Raw genomic sequence first — 18911 nt, 5'->3', positions numbered from 1 at the left:
GGAACTTGAATAATTCGTCGGTAGTTTATCGGTATATTTGGAATATGAGACGGTATATTTTGGTATATTTCTGAGGGTCAGATTGTATTTTTTTATCGGAATGCACTGACAAAAACAAAAGCAATCGACGGCCGCGCAGCACAGAAATTATTGTATATCTTCCATATACCATTCGATCGACTCGACTCATTCTGGTGGTCTTTGTGGAGTGTGCAGCATGTCTGAGAAACCTACTGTTTTGATTTTGGGTGGTAAGTTAGCCTCCGCCTACGCTTCCGCTTATCACTGACTAACGCTGCACTGGCAATGCTAATTCCTTCATGGTGCTTCTCGAAGGCTGCGGATTCATTGGACGCAACTTGCTCACTTATCTACTGGACAATGAACTGACGCAGGAAATACGCATAGCTGATAAGACGCCGCCCCAAATGGCCTGGCTGAACGAGGAGCAGACCAGGGCCTTTGAGAGTGATAAAGTTGAGTTTTGCAGCGCCAACTTAATAAATGCCGGTACGTAATACTGCTGCAACTGCAACTGCAGCGGAAGTAAAGGCAGTGCAACGCTGCTGCTGCATTCCCAGCCCCCAGCTCGCACGCATACCACCATACGTAAACTGGTTTTGAATCCCTTTTGTGTTTTACAGCCTCAGTTAGGCTGGTGTTCGCACCACACCCAACAACGGGCCGGGCCTGGGATGTGGTCATCAACTGTGCGGCCGAGACGCGTGCCAATCAAGATGATAGCGTCTACAAGGAGGGCATTCTCAAGCTGAGCCTCAACTGTGCTAATGAGGCGGCCACACAGCGGGTCAAGCGCTATGTGGAGCTCAGCTCTGGCTGCGTTAACAGCAGCGACAAGACGCCGCTAAAGGAGGACTGCAAGCTGGAACCCTGGACGGGTGTGGCCAAGCAGAAGCTGAAGGTTGAAAAGGAGCTGTCGGGCATCAACGATCTCAAGTACACAGTGGTTCGCCTGCCCATTGTCTATGGCATTGGAGATAAGCGCTACTTAAGTGAGTCGCATCGCATTGATAGCCGATAATTATTTTCAATTTGAAAAACAAGTGAAACTTAACCACTTGCCTACCCATTCCATTCCATCCCACTCCACATGTACAGTGCCGCGCATTATAATCGCTGCCATTTACAAATACCTCAACGAGACAATGAAACTGCTTTGGAACGATGCCATGCGCCTGAATACGGTGCACGTATCGGATGTGTGCGCTGCGATTTGGCAACTGGCGCAGAGTCCCAAAACCAACGGCCAGGTGTACAACATTGTGGATGATTCAGCATCAACGCAGGGGAGCATCAGCAACCTGTTGGTGGATATTTTCAACATCAACGTGGACTACTTTGGCATTGTCATGTCGAGCTTGACCAAGGTAAGTCTTATGCTCTGACCCAACGCTGGTTAAACCTTATCAATCGACTCGTTTTGTTTAGCTTTACCCCACAGACACGGTGGGGGAGATCAACGACAAGCATATGGCACCCTGGGCAGAGATTTGTCAACGCAACGGCATTGAGAATACGCCGCTCACGCCATACCTCGATGAGGAGCAGCTCCATCACAAGCATCTCTACTTGGACAACACCAAACTGAAAGACTTTGGCTACGTGCTGAAGCAGCCGCGACTCACGCGGGACCTACTCATGGAGATGATCGATGACTATGCGAAGCTGCAGCTGTTCCCCAAGTCATTGGCTCTTTGAATCTCTTTTTATTCATTCGGTAGCACCACGTTGATATGCACTCAAGACATTTACAGCCTTATCCTTTAGCAAGTAAGCCAACAGTTTTTACAATTGAAATGCGCAATGGACCGTAAATGGATTACTGTTCCTCTTCCAATTTGTATACGATACTGACCGTATTCCCCTAATTATTTGCCCACAAAAGTGTACTTATAGTATTATAGAACCAATATTTTTGATACATTCCAATCAAACGTAGCTATATGCATATATACATACATATATATCAATGATGAGACTAACAATTGTATTGTATTGTGATTCAGCTAAGTGGCCAAGAAATCCAATTTAAAATTAAAGATGCAATGGTTTTTAGAGTTTAGATTTTTGTGTATATTTGATTATTTTAAATGTTACGGCAACGGAGCAACGGATCGTACGATACGCGGCGATTTTACGAGACGACGATACGCTACGATACATATTTGAAAATGCAATTGCTTCAGTTGGACGCTCATCAACTTAAAAATTACAGAATAAAAATCAACAATAATAAGCTCGCAACTTGTTCAACTTAATACAAAACACGAGAGCAGAGGCGAAGGTAGTTTTGCATTGACTAAAACGGTAAAAACGATTTCTTCCGGCTCCAGCTTCATTTGCCGTACTCGTATATAAATTACATTTCTTTTGCATTTTAGTTTGTGACATTTTTCATCTAAAAACGGCGGTGCATGGAGCAATAGCATTAGTTGTTGCTCTTGAGTTCGAATGGTTTATTAACTAATTAAGAGTCTGCGGGGCTCGTCGCTTCCGCTGGCGCTTAGAAGGCCAGACCGGCATCGCGGTATGTGGTGAAGATCTTCTCGATGGAGTTGACATAGGCAGCGGTTCTCAGGTCCAGTCCCAGGTTGTACTTCATCGCCGTCTTCATGATGGCACGAGCCGAACGCTCCATGGTGTAGTCCAGGCCAGAGTGCACGATGTCCTTCTCGGAGGCGCCGGAGATGCGCTTCTGGAACGACTCCGATGGGGTGACGGGAATGCGGCCGCCCACACGTCCGAAGCGACGCTCAAGGGACTCTTGCACGGATTCTATAATACGATCAGACACATGGAGAAATGGAGAGAGGGAGAACAGACATTAGTTGAGATTGCAACATGCTGGATAGGTAATGGTATAAGGGATAAAACTACACTGAGTTGGTTAGGATAGATGGAATGGAAGCAGGATTAAAGCATAGGGTTTAATGACACCTTTGAAGAGTATATAGTATATAGAAATCTTCTTCTTGCGGGCATGAGGATATACATATGCAAAAACAAATCAAACACGATACACGAAGGAAACAAAATGTATACAAAAGGTCAAAGGATTAACTACAAATACAGGGTGCTTAAGAAACTTTATAGAAATTTTCGGGGGATGGGGTTTGTAAGCGAAAAGAATTATTAATAATAATAATAATGTACCGTCATTAATGATTCTTTCAATTGACTGTTGGACTGAGGCTACATTGGTGATAGAGAAACAGAAAAAGAAGAAATAGAATAAACAACGAATTACTTAGATGATATTTAAAAAGTAAGCTAGATTCATAGAGTCTCTGGGGTGGTGGTGGATCGAAAATAAGAGATAATTTGTAAGGAAAATAACCAAATGGTAACCAAACTGGGAAGAGCAAATGCTTATAGAGCAAAGGCTATTCTGTAAAGGTTTTAGCATAAGAAACCATAAACCGATAGATAGAGATTATAGATAGATGACGAGCAGAATGGCAAATGAATAGCTGATCAATAGATGGATCGAAATATAGAACGAGAGACTTACCGAGCAAATGATAGTTGGACTCGCGCTCGTACTTGAAGGTCAGGCGACCGTACGAGACATGGTTGAGGTTCTTGAGCCACTCGAAGAACGAGACGGTGACACCACCAGCATTGATGTACAGATCGGGGATGACCAAAATGTTGCGATCGATGAGGATCTTGTCGGCAGCGGGAGTGGTTGGGCCGTTGGCAGCCTCGGCAATGATCTATAAAACAATCAAAACATTCAGTGGATTAGATTCAAGTTCTCCATAACTTAAAGCTATTCCTTACCTTAGCTTGGATTCTGCCAGCATTCTCGCTGTTGATGACCTTCTCAACGGCAGCTGGAATGAAGATGTCGCACTTCTCGAACATCAGGTTCTCACCCTCGTAGGGCTTGGCGTTCTGGTAGCCCACAATGGTGCCGTGCTCGTTCTTGTAGTCCTCCAGGAGCTTGGGGTCAATGCCCTCTGGGTTGTACAGAGTTCCGTCGTGCTCAATCACACCGATGCAGGTGGCACCGGCACGAGTGAGATAGCGGGTGGTGTGGAGGCCGACATTACCGAAGCCCTGGACGATGAAGGTCTTGCCGCCCCAGCCGGGAGTGGTGCCTAATGGGTAAAGAAATATATGTCGATAAAATCCCCTTTTCGATTCGTGAGATCCGCAAGAAATTCTCACCAATCTGGCTCATGTAGCTGGCCTCGTTGATGAAGTTCTCCAGACCGTGGAAGACGCCGCGACCGGTGGCCGAGACACGTCCATGGATGCCACCCTGGTTGATGGGCTTGCCGGTGACACAGGCATGAGCATTGATATCCAGATGTCCAATTGTCTTGGCATAGGTGTCGGCAATCCACGACATCTCGCGCTCGCCAGTGCCCATATCGGGAGCGGGCACATCGACGCCGGGTCCAATGAAGCCCTTCTTGGCCAGCTCAAGGGTGAAGCGACGGGTGATCTTCTCCAGCTCGTGCTCGGAGTACTCCTTGGGGTTGATCTTCAGGCCTGCCTTGGCTCCGCCGAATGGCACATCCACACAGGCGCACTTGAAGGTCATCAGGGCGGACAGGGCTTTCACCTCATCGCGTGACACATCCAACGAGAAGCGGATACCTGAAGAAATGCAGAAAGGAAACGGTTGCATAACAGATGAGCATATTACGTATACGACAGGTGTTGGTTTCATGAAACCTTGAAAGTACAGCCCTCCGTCTCTGCCGCACCCCACTGGGGGTTGCAGCTTTCATTTTTGGCCTAAATCCAATAGACATGTTCTAAAAATAATAACCAGACTACAAGAATTCTTGGCTGAAAGCAAAAGTTTTCGACTCTGTGACTACGTACGAGAACACTTTTTCTTGGCTGCCTTCGCGCGTCACGTGAACCAGAAATTGCTGCATGGGGGAAACCTTTCCAAGATGTCGCAACAACAGTCCCAAAAGTGAGACCCCATAAAACCCAATAGCCCTTATCTTTATGTGCTTGCCACACTTAAAACTCGGATATCTTTTTAGAAAGTTCCCGATAAGATAATGTCACCCCAATGGCAATCTTTGTGTTGGGTGTTTCTTGGCTGTAATTCGAATTCAACAAGCGTGTTGCTATTGTAAAAGCTTGAAAGAACAAAGTGCACCCATCTTTATGGATCGATATAAAGTCTCTTTGTAGTACGTTATTGGCATGGACACCGCAAAGTGCAAGTTCCATCGATTCGCTTTAGTTTATGGGTTTCCTCATTCGACAAAACGAGTGACGAGCCCCCCAACAAAAAAAAACAAAACTATAAAAACTAAAATTAGCAAATGATTTCGAATCGCCGCCTTATTTGCGGTTGCTATGCGGGGGATCTTTTGGTCAAATGTACGAGCAGTAGGACCACAACCAAAGCCATTATTCCAATGAGATCATTGCCTTATCAGCTGGGGAAGTGAGTTCGTTCTGGAAACCGAAAATTCTATAAAACAAAAAAAATATTCAATGAGAATGCAAATTTGCAAACTACAATGCTATTGCGCCTTTAGCTCCAATTCCTTACATTGTGTTCTTCTATTGTTTCATGAAAGGGTACCCAGAGGCATATGATTTCTATGGAGGGTTAAATTAAAAAATTGATCAAAACGATTCGATTTATAAGATTTTAAAGATTATTAGGAGCTAGTTTCATCAGCTTATTACATTTAAAGGTAAGTTTAATTCAGAATTTTGACAATTCATGCTCTGAAAATCTTTTAAAAGATTGTAAGAAAACCATATAATATTCCTATTATCCATCGATGTACAACATCAAAGATCAATTAAATATAATCCAATAACTGGAAGTAATAATTATCCGATTATGTAGCTGTATCTATATTATCATTGGCCTGTTTTGAGTTTAGCACAAAATACAACCCTTTTTCTTGGTAAAACTCTCAAGAGTATCACTGGGATAACAGGTATCTCAAGGTCTGGACGGACACCCTTTTCCTAATTGTTATCTTCGTCTCCTCTTTGACTTTATGCTGAGTGAGCGCTAAGCCGAGCCCCGATCGACGATCTCACCGATCGCTTTGCGTTCATCGGGCGGCAGAGTTGTGCTGACTGTACCCGCTGCTAGCGCTTGACGACAGCGAACAAAGATTGGCGACGCCAAAACTCTATTTACCTCTGCCGCGCCCCGTCGTGCGGGGCCTTTCTTTTCGCTCAGGTTCTCTGATGTTTACCATAAGAAATAAAGCCCCGAAACAGAGCCGAAAACAACGGCAGCAGAAGTATGAAATATGTTCGGAAGACGAGTACGAGTAGCAACCGGCTTTACGTTATCAGGCAAACAACAACAGGGCGCATCGGTCAACTTGTTTTTCTGTTTTTTGCCAAAAAAACTAAAGCTGACACGCCATAGGAATCTATTAATGTTATAGCTCTATAGCTATTAATGTATGTATGTATGTATGTATGTATGTATGCTCGTGCTTATACAATCAGTGCGATAACTTATTTGGGGGCTCGATCGTGTGTAGCCACGTCTATAAGTAGGTCCATCCCCCCCATTGGCAACAGTCTCTCTCGTCGGCACAGTCTCTCGGCTAGACCAAACCGGTCCTCGTCTGGTCAGCTGACCAGAATTGTGCGCCATATGATTGTTGAGTGCAAAACTTTTGCTAACGTGGGCTGTTGTTGCCTCCGAAATTCTCTGCTAGTGGCCTCGACAACTGCCAAGATCTGCCCAAGTATTAGATTGGATAAGATACGGGACGGACGGTGATAGGGGCCGGAAATGACGCATAAATATGCTGTTATCATGAGTGCGGGCTGTACCCCCAGCAAAGTGTATTTTTGGAGGGAACCTAACATTCGATTTCGTGACAAGTTAATTTCTCAATTAGAGAAACTACAGGGAAATCTAACTAGTAGGAGGAGCATTCTTTTGAATCTCTAAAACGTAGATCTATCTTGGAAACTCGGAAGCTCTAAAGGAAGTATCTACTGTATTGTATATACATATGTATGTATGTATCTGTGTGAAGCCCACTTGAGTGGAACACGATTTGACACAAATTTGAATAAAAACTTGAGAGCAAAACTCTCAAGGAAGGTAAAGAGTAGAGGGGAGAACGTGTTTGTCAATAAGATAACTGCTAAATAGTCGAGTGAAATGCTATTTACATGAGGCATTACGAGTACATGTGACATACATACTGCACAGGCGATAGGGCAAATACTTTGGACACATTACCACATGCACTACTATCAGCAGAGTAGATGCCCTGTCCTGTCCCCCGTCTAAAGATTAGCTCAGAGTTCTAGAGCAGCAGCCTTCATCGATATGAAGGCCCTGCAATTACAAATAATGAAAGCAATAATGGGTGGCTGGGCCTGGGACTCATCAATTGCCTATTCAATGTGGTTCAACGACATGGAAAGTGCCAGAAAGAAACAGAGAAAGAGAGAGAGAGAGACCAGATCGAATCAGTTCCTACCAGTCTCGTATCCACATTGGGTACATATAGCACATGACTCATTCATCCATCATCGCGTCTCTCAGTTTGTATTTTTTTGGCACAACGTGACTATCACGTGAACAGATCGACTCGTCCAGTCCAGACACCCTAAAAAGCTAACTCAAACCTGTTTTGGACAGACGTCAGACGGCATGGAATACTCGCGAAATGAAACGAAATACAGGCAAAGCGCGGCATTAAAAAGCGAATTGAACCACGAAATGTGTGCAGAATGTATTAAACAATTAAGAGTTAAATGGGAAGAGGCAGCAGAGTAAATTAACATTAATTAGAGCAGACATATGTATGGAGAATGCCAACATTAAATAGCCCCCACTAAAAGTCTATTCCCATTTGGTACTAACCAAATAAAAACAGACTACTTTTAGCACCTCCGCAGCTGCATCTAAAATACGAGAGCGAGTATCGATGTCATATTTAAGTGAATCATTAACAAGGCCTCGGCAAAAGTCCACCTGGAAACACGCCGTTTACAGCAGACCACATGACCGACTACGGCAAATCGAAAACAAGATCATAAAGATCTTGGCAATAATAATACGGAACGGAACCGAAATTCTATTATGCTGCACTGAATACGAGTAAGCGAGGAAAGAATCGTGGCAATAATCGTAAACAACAAATATTGTGCTTCGGCAAAGAATTTTTTTTGGGTTGTTTTCGTTTTCAACATTAAATTATATATGTACATACTCTATATACATATACATATGTAGTCGGCAGTTTGCTGTCCAAGGTCAGATAAGATTCCCGTCAAGTATTTTTCACTTTTTTTTTTTTTGGCAGCAAGCTAACAATTGATAAGCACTAAAATGCTGACGAAGTGATTCCATAATTATTTTACGAGTAAGTGGAACGCAAAATAAAGGTTTCTGCTTGACAACAAACCTATTTTTGGGGGGCGTTTTTCCCCCAACACTTGCACCACTGTACCAGTGGGCTTTTCTGCTGCGCTCTCATTTCAATTAGAAAGCAAAACAAAAAGCAACAGCAAAAAATCATTAAAAATAGAACCACCCAGCCAAAGGAGAAAGAAACAGAAAAACAGCAAAAACATCAGAACAAGGCATACAAAATTGGCCAAGCTCGAAAATAATAAACTGTGTGAAACAAAAAAGAGGAAGAGGAGGAACCTCCCTCCTCAATCGTTTAAGAAAAGACATCTGGCGATTTTGTACTCTGGGTGGGATTGGGATTCTATCCAAAGCGGTGGAGCACTTGAAGGGTTTAGAAATCAAATGGCAACACGTGTAATCATAAGAGAGAATTGTCGAATGGGGGATTACTGTGTGATTAGGGGGCTGGGCTGGGGCCCATTCCAACGTAAACAAAGCAGAGACGGGAGTCGAGAGTGTGCGCGCGGAGTCCGGTTACATAATTTCGAGGAAAGGCAAGACATAATCGCAGGAAGTTCAGTTCAAGAAAAATCGATTTTGCAACCAACAACAGTTGGCAAATCAATAGCGAAAGGAGTTTCCCAAAAAGTTTTTAGATTAGGATTCGAATTTGCTAGTACTTGCCTCCCTTGGTGGGCGTCTTGTGGGTGCTGTGCTGGGCACGGTAGCCGGTAATCATCTCGTAGTTGCCAGCATCGCGACGCAGGGGGAATGCAATCTCGATGATGTGGTCGCAGGGTTGCATAAGCATGAGAATACCCTTAACCTTCTGCTTCTTCTCGTCGCGGGTCAGCTTGCCCTTCATGTCATCGACCAGGCTCTCCTCGGCGATCTGGCAGCCGCGGTGGAAGAAGTACTCGACCATGTCGAAGAACCGTGGATCCTTGGCAGTGGGCACATCCTTGAGGCGATCGGGAATCTGGTGCTCGGTGGCATAGCCACGTGCCTGCAGCGCTGCCGTGGGCAGGGCCTTGACCAGGGTGGTCAACTCCTGCTGGCGCATAGCGCCCTGGCGGGCCAAACTCTTCAGGTGATACATGGCAAAACACACACAAAACACCGCACTCGATTCTGGGTAAGACTTTTCTGCTCTCCTCCTCTGCTCTGCTGCTGGCTATATATGCACAACAACCGTTCGCTCTACTCAAAACCACCGCCACAAATGATGGACTTGGATGATTTACACTATAAATAAGTTACGATAGTTGATACGATAGGTATGAAATATATTAGAAAAATCTAACAATCGAAATTGAAACGCAACCATAACTTTTGCCTCCATGGAGAGCATATTACTTGATTTTAATGTTCGGTTTAATATTATTAGCTGGATAGAACATTTAGTCATGCCCTCCTAATTTTATACGATTGATGAAACAATTTTTTACTTAAGTGGCTCACTCTAAATAGTTGCTTTTATTGGTTCTTGTGAAAAAAAATGTTTTATCGAAAGAGGTCTAACAAAAAAATCGAAAGAGGATAGTCGTTGCTATAAGAATTGAACACAATTTTCATATTCGGTTGAATATTACTAGCTAGCTAAGAGCCTCAGCTCTGAACTCATGATTTTCTCCGATTGATAGATCAATTTTCTACAAGATATGCGTATTTTAGGGACTCCTTGTTATTGAATTTAATTTAAAGGAAGGTTTAAGTAAAAAGTTTAACAAAATTTACAAGAAAATGAACGGTAACAGAGCGGTAAATTAACTTTATTTTGAAATTGAGCCGATTTTGTGATTGTTGTTTTGAAATAACAATCACACAGCGCGAGAGCAACGCTCTCGCGCGTTGAGTGTGATTGTTATTTCAAAATGACAATCACACCCGTATTTTTGGTTTAAGAAAAGATTTAAAAGACTGTTTCGGAAGACACCACTCTTCCTCATCAGCGATCTTTTCTTTTTCAATAATGAAAAAGATGGTAAATCGGACAGCCTACATTTCTGTAGCCATTGGCATATTTTTATAAATTAAAGGGCGATGCGTGCTTTTCAGCATTTTGTAAATATTTTCTATTCACAAAAGCCATCTTTTATTATTCCCTTAATTTTTTTGGCATAAGGGCTATTCTTTTCAGAATATAACTGCCCTTCATGCATCCATTTCCTTTTATTTTTTTCGTTTATTTCGAAACGCTTTTTTTCTGCTAATAATATTTCTTGCAATATTTTTATCGCATGGAGTGGTTTTGAAACATTCTGTAAATATTTGAATATGCTTTAATGAATGTTCAAAAAGAGCTTGTGTAGGATTTTTAATTCCACGGATGCTCTTTCCATCAGGAACTACTATTCTTTGACAGATTGTACATTCAATGTTCAGTTTGCACAGAACAATTCCTAATGTATTTCTTACAGCAGCGAATTCCGCAATTTTAGCAATTGGGCGATTCAAACTTTCCGTTTGATATACAATTAATCCATGCTGTTTAATGGAATTTTGGTTTACGTCATCCTCCAAAGTTACCTTTTCAGGTATTTCCAGAGGCAGGTGCTGAACCAACTGAGCTGCTGTTGGGCTATCATATTGCCACCCAATTTCTCGGTTTAAACTATTAAAATATTCTTCCAGGGAATCTTGGTTGAAACCCCTGGTATTTATTTTTTGAATATCTTTTATTTCTAAAAGATCTTTTGAAATTTGATTGATTCTTTTGCAAGTTTCAATCAGCCTTTTCAGGCAACTGGCTTGGGAATCTGATTCGGTTATTTTATGGGGGCCGAATTTAATCTTTCCCAAATAACTTACGAATTCATCCAAGCGATTGGTGAACGTTTTATTGGCACGGAAATATGTATTGTTTAATACATCGAAACCATCGTTCATACTTTTTAAAAACATGGATGTAGCAATGGCTGCATCCTTGTCTTCAAAAGTGTCACGATCAGCAAACATTTTAATGCCTGTGCTGACCGTATTCGAAAAAACATGAACAGCCAATTCGGTATTCATTCTATCATATCCTTGCGGATTGATGTGCTTTTCCGTTATCTTGGGTGCCAAGCGAAAAGAGTTTAATGAATCGACTTCATAAAACTTTTCGATAACTTTCCATGTCGCTTTTCCGACTGGTGTAGTTATGTCGTGTGTCAAGAAGTTATTTCTAACGCTCTTGAATAAATGTACGTAATCGCACACGAACTGAGGCACTGGCGGATTGATCATTCTTTCACGGTCTATTTTTTCAAGAGCCGCCGTGTTTACTGAAGCCTGATCGCAGACTATAGCGCGGACATTTAAGCCGGCTGCAGTACAACACTTAACCGCCTGAGCAATGGCTTGGGCGTATTTGTGAGTTACATTTTTGTTAACAAATATTGAGTTAACAAAATAGCTGTAATCACTTACCAGCCCTCTAACAAGGAATGTCAACATTCCAGTGGCTTGGGAGGAATATTGTTCCTTATCGGAAATTCCGTCTCCCAGGTCTACGTAACCAATTGCTCGGTCAACATTGGCAAGATAACCAATTTCTGGTTGGATGATCATTTCATCAAAAATGAGTGCACAATTTCTGTGACTCTCATCCAACTTTTGTACAAGTTTCTTCAACTTTTCAATATGTTCGCCTTGAAAGCCAGGCTCAAATACTTGGAGCGGCGGCGAAACACATTGTTCTTCTTCAGGAGCCCTGTTCGTGCTCATTGATTTAAGTTGAGAAATTTCTTTCTCTAAATCATTTATTTTTTGTACATATTTTTCCCTATCTTCACTTTGGACAGTGAATGTGTGCAATTTTTCATGCAAATTTTTAATTTCCTCTTTTAGGGAAATATTTTCCTCATTTAGGGCTTTACATTTCTTTTCCAGAAATTCATAGCCGGATTCTTGAGAAGAATATGTATCTTCATTGTAATTGATATCAATATTATCTATTGACAGATCGGCAGTTTTGTTTTCAATATCTTCTATTGAAACAATGGCTTTTTTTTGCCTATTGCTGAGCGAGTTCTCAAACAATGGCTTATGTCCTAAATTAACAAAAGTGAAAATAAAAGTAATTAATATCATATTAATTGGTTTGAATTAAGTAGCAGGTGGAACGTTTTGAGTTGCTGCTGCGGCCGCAACTCTACATTTATACCCGATAACTAGTTAGTATGGCTACATTAAACATTCGACAGACGGACAGACTATTAAAACTAACTAGAAAATAACTTATTTTACTAACTTACCCAAATTTTCGGTTGGAAGACATCCTGTTCGAAGCCTCCCGTTCAAAATACACTCCTTATGGAAATGCTTCGCGCATACTCGGGAGCGTGTGTTGTATTTAGATATATTTAGGTTCTTAATCCATTTATCATGGATTTCACCCATCCTCGGAATAGCGAACGATTTTACATCGCCACTGCAGCCTGTTACTAAGCATTTGTCGGTTTTGCTGGAATATTATAAAATTATTATTATTAGTTTTAGAACAAATTTTAATAGTGGGTGGATAGCAAAGCGTTAATGTTCGTTAGTAAGGCAGAGAAAAAAAATGTTTAAGAAAAATAAAAAAAAAATTTTTTAATGGAAAAATGCTGTGGTTTTAAGGAAAAACGAGGGGGAACGTTGTGAGTTGCTGCGGACACCGCAACTCTACAGTTATACCTGATACTAAGGCAGTATGGCTCTCCTCCGGCAGACGCCGCTAATATTAAACGACACGACAAAGAATGCGTGCTAGAGAGACAGAAAATCAGTCTGAGCGTGACGTCGGGCGCTGCATAGCCAATGCAAATTGATTTGTTCCTTTTGGCTACAAAAATTATCTGATCTGATCCAAATTCAGCCACCGGATAGATATAGTCATTCTCTATGATTCTGCGTTTTTAGTTTTCTCGAATCTGCAATATTGTGGATGCAACAGATTTTCGTCCTTTGTGGGGGCGGATGGGGGTGGGGCGAAATTCTGAGATATACGTTTTATAGTGACATCTTAAAGGAGTATGTGTACCAAATTTGGTTACTCTAGCCTTAATAGTCTCTGAGATTTGTGGTTGCCTCAGATTTTCGTCCTTTGCGGGGGCGGAAGGGGGTGTGGCGAAATTTTGACACAAAACGGTCAAGGTCCGATATCACAGGAGTGTGGATACCAAATTTGGTTGCTCTAGCTCTTATGGGTTCTGAGATCCTTGAACTCATATTTTGCAATTGGCAAAACCGACTATGAAACCTGTGTGTTAGAGTGAGACAGAGCGAGAAAGAGTGAAATTGTTTTCGTGATTCTGGCTGTAATAATTATACGATCTGGTTCAGATTTTGCACTCTAGAAGATATAGTCATCTTCTACGATTCTGCGTTTTTAGTTTTCTCGTATCGTCGAATTGTGGATGCCACAGATTTTCGCCCTTTGTGGGGGCGGAAGTGGGCGGGGCAAAGTTTTGAAATAGTTCCAAGAAGATCCAAAACATCGTTGCTCTAGCTCTTATAGTCTTTGAGCATTAGGCGCTGAAGGGGACGGACAGACGGACAGACGGACGGACGGACAGACGGACGGACGGACAGACAGACATGGCTCAATCGACTCGGCTATTGATGCTGATCAAGAATATATATACTTTATGGGGTCGGAAACGAATCTAATATACCCCAATACTCATTTTGAGTATCGGGTATAAAAATAGTGAATTTTTGGGGGGAAAAAAATAAATTTTCGGGGGAAAAAATAAATATTCGGATAAAAAATGAAAAAACAGCAGAAGTCGGTCAGCCCAGGCCTCGAACCTAGGGACTCTCTTGGATCATTGTTGGTCTCATCCTTCCATGTCCGTTGCCAAGTTGGCCGCTAAAATAATACAACAATACAAATGCAATTGGAAATACAATACATATAATATTGAAAAAAGGAAATTGCACATTGCACACACAAATTTCACGCACAGCATAAATTTTACCCTAAAAATTTACGCACAAATTTCACCCTAAGGGAAATTGAAAATTGCACGCAAAAATTCACGCAAAAAATGCACGCAAAAAGGAAAAGCCGAAAATGTAACAAAAAAACATAGTATTTTGCGCAAAACTTGCGTCCAATTGGAAAATAACTTTAACTTACCAGCTGTTAAGCATTGCCTTTGTTTTTTTAACACTTTCACTTATTTTAACAATATTTAAAATATAACACTTGCTTTGCGCACTTGTTGGTGGTGAAGGTGTTTATCGATACCGGTATCGAATCCACCCGCACATATGATAATCGCGTTGCCAATTGGAAAATAAAAAAGCATTTTGCCAAAAAACAGCCAAATTAATTTATCGTAGTACAGAAAACGTTTTGTTTAATTTATTTTCCTGCATTTCAGATTTGTTTACAAGCCATTTAATTATATTTTTACTTAATTGCAAAATATTGGCAAATGCAACCGTGCACTTGTATGTCGATATGAGGTTCTATCGGATTCCGATTCCTTCATTCAAACCCAACCGACAATTAAGGCGCGACGCGAGGAAAAAAATTTGAAAAATGGTGAGTTTAAGTTTAAGTGAGTTTATTTTTTAATGTTTTTATTTAAATATTTTTTATACTTTCAGATGCCTCAGGCGATATATTTTGTAAATGGTGCCCGTGGACGCGGAGGCCACTACGCCCAAGGAGCCCACTACGCCCAAGGAGCCCACTACGCCCAAGGAGCCCACTACGCCCAAGGTGCACGTGGACGCGGTGCCCACTACGCCCAAGGTGCACGTGGACGCGGTGCCCACTACGCCCAAGGTGCCCGTGGAGGTGGAGGGCGTGGAGGTGGAGGTGCCTACGGCTACCAAGGAGGGCTAAACCGCCGTATGCGTAGGGCTATAGCCGCGATCGCCAGAGACGCGGTCCGTGCTTCCTCACCGGCCCGTGCTGCCTCACCTGCCTCACCGGCCCGTGCTGCCCCACCTGCCTCACCGGTCCGTGCTGCACCACCGGCCCGTGCTGCCCCACCTGCCCCACCGGCCCGTGCTGCTCCACCGGCCCGTGCTGCCAGACCTGCCCCACCGGCCCGTGCTGCTCCACCTGCCCCACCGGCCTGTGCTGCTCCACCGGCACAGGACGCTCCATGCTGCATTCACTGCGCATTACAAAAAAATGTAAAACAATAAATAAATATATAATGAAATAAATATATAAATACAGTACTTAAATGAATTCTTATTTGGGACGGGTGGCCTTGGGTTCTCTATGGAAAGAACGCCAACGCCAACGCTGACCAGGCTGTACGTTAACAGCTTGTTGGTCAGAGGGGAGGGGGACGCTGGTTTCGTTGTTTCGGGATCGCAGCAGACTCTGTGGCTCGACTTTAACTGTAAATGCGAAGAAGGTGGAAAGCACGGAATAGCCGAGGAACAGCGGTTGTTTTTGGAAGTGCCCTCTGACATCAGGATTTACTGTTATTCGAAGCCACTGTAGGCAGACGTACAAGGCACTTTTGCTCATACAACAGTAGCATAAACAAACGAGTATCGTTCCAATTGCTCAATTTCTTTATTCCGTCGAATATTACTAGCTATATAAAACATTTAGCACGGCTCACATAATTTTATCCGAATAATTAAACTATTCTCAACTTGACTGGCTTATTTTAAACACTTGCTTTTATTGCATTTTGCGTAAAAAGAGGTTTTAGCGAAATAAGTCAAACAAAAAGCAAGTAGCGAAATGGGTCAATCAAAACAAACGAAAAAGGAAATTCGTTCATATTGCTTAATTTTGATATTCCATTGAATAATGCTGACTTATTAAATCTCTTAGCAATGCCCATATAGTTTTATTCCATTGATGAATCAATTTTCTACAAGATTGGTTAGTTTTTAATCCTTGCTTTTATTGTATTTATTGTAAAAAAAGGCTTAAACGAAAAAGTCCAACAAAAAAAGAGTCACTGTGTTGCGTGTAAGCCTTGGAATACCCTATTTTGTTAATTTTATATGAAGATTAAACGTGATTTATCAAGACCTTTTCTCAAATTGATATTCCTTAGACATATTAAAGTACATTATTAGTATCTTGTGTATATTTATCTCGATCCTGATACCTACGGAGTCTTGGATGACAAACATTTTCTCAATTCTATAACATCCATTTCCCCCAGGGTATGTGTGTATGGAATGGGACTCATTGTTGTGAACCGGTTATGACGACTAATTCTTGGTTAATCTTTCTTCCGTCGAATATTCCTGGCTATATAGATCTCTTATTTTTGCCCAGATAATTTTATATGATTGCTGAATCAATTTTGATCAAGAGTAACTACTTTTAAGTACTCGAAAATCTTTTATTTTGACAAAAACACGATTTCAATAAAAATGTTCAATGTCGCAGGTTGTGACGTCAATGTTGCCGGCATTTGCAGACTCTTTGTTGTCAACCAGGGTATGGACGTTTGTATACCCTATTTCGTGAATATTATATAAAGATACTGTTTTTCAACCTGCTTTCAAATCTAATTAGTAAAGACCTTGTCTTAGATTGCATTTTTTTGGTCTATTCATGCATTCGATTAGGTGTTTGTAAATAAATCCTGATCCCAGTACCAGTTCTTGGTCTCTGTAAGAAGACCACTAATTGCAAAATATCGTTTAACATAGATACTGACTGGTTTCTGCATTAATTAGAGCATGGGATGAAACACATTTCCTCAATTCTATATCATCCATTTTCCCCCAGGGTATGTGTACATGGAATTAGCAACATGTTTGTGTATGGAGTGAGACTCATTGTTGCAATAGCGAAACTGCGGCGAATCGGGTATTGCCTATATTTCAAGCTATAGATGCCCACTTAGCTTTATCCCATAGATAAATGCATTTTCTACAAGATTGCTTCTTTTAATTACTTTAATGTAATTTATTTTGACTAAAATACGGTTTTCAAGTAAATGTTGCCGCAACAGTGTGTATGGAACGAGACTCATTGTTGCTAAAGCGAAATTGCGGCGAACTGCGGCGAACTGCGGCGAATTCAAAAAAACGACCAATTCCTCATATTCTTTGTTCCGTTGGATAATACTATCTATATAGAACATCAAGCCATGCCCACTCAATTTTGTACGATTGATGAATCAATTCTATACATGATTGGCCTATTCAAAATACTTGCATTTTTTGGATTTCTATATAACATTGAAAATTAAATTAATTGAATGGAGGTTTTGGCGTTTTTCTCGTTTTTGAACAGAGCTTTCTCTCTTTGAATTCTCAAAATTATCGATAGCTTGTTCAGGGTTGGACAACTTGTTGGTTGAAGCTTTTAAACAGTGCGCGTATTTCAAACAAGTTCCCGCTTCCATATAAAATTTAAGCTTAAACAATTGCTAGTTGATCACCACCGCGAAGCTCAGCAAAAAGGACAAATTGCAGCACATGGATGTATATATATACAGCAACGAGAGGATTATTAAAGCCTTAACTAAAGTGTGAGGTGTGTAATATCTATGCAGGCGGCTTATTTCGCTCTTCTAAGTTTGTTTTTCTTATTAAGAATGAAAATTTATTTTTGGTATCTGCTCGTTTGCCTCACTTCTTCCACTGGATTGCATTCATATCCATGCCACTCATTCACTTTCAAACTTAGGCGCGCAACTCTACTATCCAGTCGATAGTATCGATAGCCGTTTTGGCTATTTCCCTTTTGCAAGAATTTCCGTTCATATATGTTTTATGCCTTGACATTTTTGGTTTAAACCATATTATATAAACAATCAAAGTAAAGGATGCATTTAATATTAGCCAATCTTGTACAAAATTGATTCATCAATCGGATTAAGGTATGCGCTCAAGGCTGAGAATTCAGTAGCCCTAAGCCAAATATCAAAATCTAGGAATATGATTTCTGATCTTCGACAGCTTGGGGCTGTTGGGTTCCGCAGCCCAATATTAGCCAATAGTCCATAGCTTATAGCCAGTGGTGCAGCAGTAAATTAAATCCCTATTATTGTATTTTATTTGCACTTCCCATTGTAAAACTTTTTCATCCGCAAATGTAATTATATTTATAATCTTGCATATTCTGTCTTGTCTTCCTATATTTCCTTCGCTTTCTCTATCCACAGACAGTAATGGCTATATAGACTCGGCTATTGATGCTGACTAATAATATATGTATACATATGGACATACATATGTATGTATACTTTATATTAAATTATATATACTAAAATTGACACATGTATTAATTAAATGAATAAAAACCAAAAAAACATGCCGAGAACTTGTAAATGATGTGAAATATTAGAAAAAATACTTTTCATCATTGAAGGAATAAAGACAAAACAAATAGATAATACCTTTCTTAACAATATTTAATACTTTTAAAAATCGCAAATAATTTTTTTTTTTTTTGAATAACACAAAATAAGTGTGATTTCTCATTTCTAAAACTTATAGCTGTTACGGTCCCTGACAGAAATAGTTCATAATACTGCGGCAAATGCTTTGCCGGGTCATATTTTTCCAGCATCTTCTATCCTCCACGATTTTAAAATGTCCTCCTCGAAGGCTTTGCAGTGTCTAGGATAGATTATATAATTAT

General features: G+C 41.1%; 3 protein-coding genes across 4 annotated transcripts; 2 read left to right on the top strand and 1 right to left on the bottom strand.

Moving 5' to 3' along the window:
* Nucleotides 1-164: 164 nt before the first annotated feature.
* LOC6587332 lies at nt 165-2083 on the top strand. Its single transcript, XM_002013448.2, has 5 exons — nt 165-251; nt 337-510; nt 645-1013; nt 1120-1388; nt 1450-2083. The coding sequence occupies exons 1-5, from the start codon at nt 218-220 to the stop codon at nt 1717-1719; spliced, it is 1116 nt and encodes a 371-aa protein (XP_002013484.1). The 5' UTR covers nt 165-217; the 3' UTR covers nt 1720-2083.
* Nucleotides 2071-9560, bottom strand: LOC6587354 (glutamate dehydrogenase, mitochondrial). Of its 2 annotated transcripts, XM_002013447.2 has the most exons (6): nt 9038-9560; nt 4195-4629; nt 3805-4124; nt 3533-3737; nt 3175-3213; nt 2071-2796 (listed from the first exon to the last, which is right to left on the bottom strand). In XM_002013447.2, the coding sequence occupies exons 1-6, from the start codon at nt 9450-9452 to the stop codon at nt 2525-2527; spliced, it is 1686 nt and encodes a 561-aa protein (XP_002013483.1). In that variant the 5' UTR covers nt 9453-9560; the 3' UTR covers nt 2071-2524. The 2 variants fall into 2 exon arrangements, with proteins under 2 accessions (XP_002013483.1, XP_026840531.1); XM_026984730.1 differs by lacking the exon at nt 3175-3213.
* Nucleotides 9561-14834: 5274 nt separating this feature from the next.
* LOC6588374 (proteoglycan 4) lies at nt 14835-15366 on the top strand. Its single transcript, XM_002013446.2, has 2 exons — nt 14835-14870; nt 14936-15366. The coding sequence occupies exon 2, from the start codon at nt 14961-14963 to the stop codon at nt 15174-15176; it is 216 nt and encodes a 71-aa protein (XP_002013482.2). The 5' UTR covers nt 14835-14870; nt 14936-14960; the 3' UTR covers nt 15177-15366.
* Nucleotides 15367-18911: the final 3545 nt, after the last annotated feature.

Source organism: Drosophila persimilis, unplaced genomic scaffold, assembly GCF_003286085.1.
Source record: "Drosophila persimilis strain 14011-0111.01,24,50 unplaced genomic scaffold, DperRS2 tig00000000-arrow-pilon, whole genome shotgun sequence".
NCBI lineage: Eukaryota > Metazoa > Arthropoda > Insecta > Diptera > Drosophilidae > Drosophila > Drosophila persimilis.
This window is presented reverse-complemented; position numbering and strand designations above follow the sequence as displayed.

Coding starts and splice junctions, on each gene's coding strand:
- LOC6587332 (XM_002013448.2), top strand. CDS start 218: ATGTCTGAGAAACCTACTGTTTTGATTTTGGGTG. Junction 511..644: donor CGCCAACTTAATAAATGCCG/GTACGTAATACT, acceptor TGTGTTTTACAG/CCTCAGTTAGGCTGGTGTTC. Junction 1,014..1,119: donor TGGAGATAAGCGCTACTTAA/GTGAGTCGCATC, acceptor CCACATGTACAG/TGCCGCGCATTATAATCGCT.
- LOC6587354 (XM_002013447.2), bottom strand. CDS start 9,452: ATGTATCACCTGAAGAGTTTGGCCCGCCAGGGCGCTATGCGCCAGCAG. Junction 4,630..9,037: donor CAAGACGCCCACCAAGGGAG/GCAAGTACTAGC, acceptor GCATTTCTTCAG/GTATCCGCTTCTCGTTGGAT. Junction 4,125..4,194: donor CAGCTACATGAGCCAGATTG/GTGAGAATTTCT, acceptor TTTACCCATTAG/GCACCACTCCCGGCTGGGGC.
- LOC6588374 (XM_002013446.2), top strand. CDS start 14,961: ATGGTGCCCGTGGACGCGGAGGCCACTACGCCCAAGGAGCCCACTACG.